Genomic DNA, 4,016 nt, shown 5'->3' with positions numbered 1-4,016 from the left:
CATTATTAAAATGCGGGATAACAGAGTTTCACGCTTTTGTCGAATACAAAAATAAAATAAAACTGGATTACAACTCTGGAATAATCCAGAAAATAAGAAAGAAAATCCAGAGCCTACTACCAAGACTCCCTCCGGGTAGGAAGAGGAGTAGCTGTCCAATTGTTGATATTGGCCCTAGGCCCCACAAACTGTATATCTGCCCTACTGGAACCTTCTCCTGCTTCTGTCACGTTGACGTCGACGAACATCCTTTCAAAACCCTAATTCAAATCTCCATCTGACCCAATCAGAGGTCCGAGAATTTTGGGGACTGACAACCTTCTGATACCTGCTCTGACAAAGGATCTGGAAAGACGTGGAACTGGCTTGGGAAGAACCCAAACTTTCTTCTTCAACTTTCGGGCCCGCCTTACATCTACTGTCGTAGGCTTGAATCCTAGCCCAAAAGTGTCCAGGTTCTTGGGCAAAGAAACTGGCTGGACCATACCTTGCAGATCAACCTCCAAACCTTTTCCTAGTACAAACCCGTTGTTTAGCATTTTCGAGGCTACCATGAAGGTCGCAGCTGCGATCCTGGGAAGTGGAAGGTCCTCGCCTTCAGAAATTTTATCCAATGAAACCGCGTCAAAAACCTGGTACACCCATGGACCTTTGTCGTCATCAGTTTCTATGAATGGCACAACAGCATCACTCACAATGCCTGTACCGTCATCCCCGTGCACCATTATCTCCTGCCTGTCCCATTCAAATTTCACCATCTGGTGCAATGTAGAAGGCACTACTTTGACGGCATGGATCTAGGGTCACCCCAATAGAAGATTGTATGATACTGCCACGTCTACCACTTGGAATTCCATGGTGAATTCAACTGGACCAATGGTCAATCCCAGTATGATATCACCCACCGTGTCAGTACCACCTCCATCGAAACCTCGGACGCAGACGTTGTTCCTGTGAATCCGGTCATGATCAACTTTCACCTTATTCAGAGTAGTCAAAGTACAGATGTTGGCGCTTCATCCATTATCAATCAATACTCAGGTGACCACTGAGTCTTCGCATTTCACGGTCAAGTATAGGGCTTTGTTGTGTTCTATACCCTCTGCTGGCAATTCATCATCAGAAAACGTCACTCGGTTTACCTCGAAGATTTTGTGCACTATCCTCTCCAAGTGATTTACCGAGATTTTATCCGGAACATGGGCCTCGTTCATGATTTTCATCTGTGCCTGGCAATGATCACTGGAATGGATCAGCAGTGATAGTAACGAAATCTGCGCTGGGGTCTTTCTTAACTGCTCCACAATGGAGTAGTCTTGTGCCTTCATTTTCTTCAAAAACTCCTTAGCCTCTTCCTCCGTCACTGGCTTATTTACCACCACTGGGTTGGACCTTCTTAATTCTACGGGAGCAAAACACCTTCCCGAACGAGTTAAGCTCTGAGCCTCACATACTTCTTCCACAACCTCCTTCCCTTTGTACATTACCATCGCTTTACTGTAGCTCCATGGCACGACTTTCTCGCTGGTTATCGGCATCTGCATTACTGACCTGATGACAACTGGCCCTATGCATGCTGGCTTGCTTGGTACCCCTCGCACCATTACTTTGACCAGCTCTGGATTCTTTGCAACAATAGGCGAACTTTTCCCCATCACCACTACTGGCTTGACATCTACCTTTTCCAACTGTACGACCTCTTCTCCACCTGTCGACTTTTCTTTTGGACTGACACGGATCATCATCACCATCTGTGAGGGTTTCTTTAGCTCCCCTCCTTTATGCATAAGCTCGATCATGTGGGTTTCGTGGTGTGCTGGCAACGAGTTCTGATTGATGTTGGGTGCCTCCGGTGTCTGAACCTCGATCTTGTTGGTGTCAATAAGATCTTTCCCTGCACGTTTCAACTTCCAGCACTTCTCGGTATCATGTCTGGGAGCCCCCGAACAATACTCACAGCTTACCGAGTGGTCCATATTTTGGGGAAGGGGATTCGGCAATCTGGGCTCAACAGGACTCAACAAACCTAACGGCCTTAATTTGTGGAACAAAGCAGTATAGGTTTCTCCCAACTCAGTGAATGTTCTTTGTCTCTGCACCCTTTCATTTCTGAAAGCCTGATTCCCCCGGAAACCTGGCCGTGCGGGATTCCTGTAGGCCCTTGGTGGTGGATATATGTTTTGTGGAGGTGGATATGTATTTTGTGGAGGTGGATAGGTATTTTGGTGAGCCGGCGTGCGCCACTGTGGGCGAGCCGTAGGCTGGGTATATGTCTGGGCTTGATGGACGGAGAAATGTGGTTCTTGTGGTGGGTAGTAGGGCTGTGGGGGGTAATTTGGAGTGTGTGGGTAATTTGGGTGATGGGGTCTGGCTTGGTAGCGGGGGAAAGGACCTCTCAATCTGGACCAATTACCTGCCTCTATTGTTGCGACCTCTTCTCTTTTCTTCTTCCCGAGCGCACCTCCCGTGCCACTCTGAATGGCCTGAGTTGTTGCTTTGATTGCCGAATAGCTCAGGATTTTGTTGGACTTAAGTCCCTCTTTAATCATACCGCCCATTTTCACCACCTCGTTCAAAGATTTGCCAACTGACGTCACCAAGTGACCAAAGTAAGTTGGCTCTAGAGTCTGCAGAAAGTAGTCCACCATTTCCCCCTCTCTCATCGGAGGATCAACTCTTGCTGCCTGTTCTCTCCACCGGAACCCAAATTCTCTAAAGCTCTCTCCCGGCTTCTTCTCAAGTTTCAGCAATGTGAGACGGTCAGGGACGATCTCAAGGTTGTACTGGAAGTGACCTGCGAATGCTTGTGCTAGATCGTCCCAGGTGTACAACCTACTCGGATCCTGTCTTGTGTACCATTCCAGTGCAGACCCACTTAGACTTTGACCAAATTAAGCTATTAACAGCTCATCTTTACCACCTTCTCCTCTCATCTTGCTGCAAAACCATCGCAGATGTGCCATTGGATCACTGTGCCCCTCGTATAGATCAAACTTTGGCATCTTAAACCCTGCCAGTAATTGAACATCAGGGAAAGGACATAGATCTTTGTAAGCTACACTGACCTAATTGCCTAACCCATGTATATTCCTGAAGGACTGCTCCAGGCTTTTAAATTTTCGAAGCACTTCGTCCTGCTCCGGGCCCTTAGCCGGCTTTTCAGTCTCCACCAGGATTTCAAAGTGAGGATTATAAGTATATTGCTCGGGTGCTTTGAGGGTAGGTTCAGGGGGGTAATATTGGTTATCATGAGCCTGAAACAACGGTCCACTGGATGATCTTTGTAACGTGGTTGGTGGGGGTGCCACGAAAACAGGAACATTTGGTGGGGGAAGGTTCTGCTTGGGTGGTGGAGCTTGGGGATCATAGGGATTTCTTCCCTGATAGTAGTGGTGACTTGGGAAGCTTGTCGAAGGGCCGAGTGAAGGGTATTCTGGCGTGTGTCCTGGTGGGAAAGTAGGAGTAACGGGTGGTTCGGGCCCCTTTTGTACCCTAGACAGGGCTAGCTGCATTTCGTTCATCTCTAGTCTCATTTTTTCCATTGCCTCTTTCAACATTTGACTTTCTGTCCTTTCCTCTTCAACACTGTTTTCTGAATTAGTCATGCTTTTCGGTATGGGCCCTTTGGATCTTGTTTGGTAATGGTAATTTTCCAGAACGTTCTAACAAACTAACTGGTTTGAAATCTCTGGAAAACAACAAACTTGTTAGCGTTAGAGTTTAACACATATTGCAATTGCACGTTGGGGGATGCAATGTTCCTAGGCAGTTTAACCATTTCTAACATGTCTTTGCTCCGTATGCATCATCCCGGCTTATTTTACTTGTGCCCTTTAGGTGTTTTTGAAACTTTCTTTATTTTCTTTCTCTTTCTCTCTTTTCTTTCTTTATTTTCCTTTCTTTTACTCACTTTTTCTTATAGCGGTGGTCGAATCTTATGTGAATTGCCTACGTATCATGTCCCCGCATGAATCAGACCGTGCATAGTTCTACCACAAATAAAGACACCAATTTTT

General features: G+C 46.6%; 1 protein-coding gene across 1 annotated transcript; it reads right to left on the bottom strand.

Annotated features, from left to right (window-relative positions):
- Positions 1-1,037: 1,037 nt before the first annotated feature.
- Positions 1,038-3,605, bottom strand: LOC138888278 (uncharacterized). The gene is made up of 2 exons (XM_070170112.1): positions 3,100-3,605; positions 1,038-1,932 (listed from the first exon to the last, which is right to left on the bottom strand). The coding sequence occupies exons 1-2, from the start codon at positions 3,603-3,605 to the stop codon at positions 1,038-1,040; spliced, it is 1,401 nt and encodes a 466-aa protein (XP_070026213.1).
- Positions 3,606-4,016: the final 411 nt, after the last annotated feature.

The sequence above is a fragment of the Nicotiana sylvestris genome, chromosome 3, assembly GCF_000393655.2.
Source record: "Nicotiana sylvestris chromosome 3, ASM39365v2, whole genome shotgun sequence".
Taxonomy (NCBI): Eukaryota; Viridiplantae; Streptophyta; class Magnoliopsida; order Solanales; family Solanaceae; genus Nicotiana; species Nicotiana sylvestris.
This window is presented reverse-complemented; position numbering and strand designations above follow the sequence as displayed.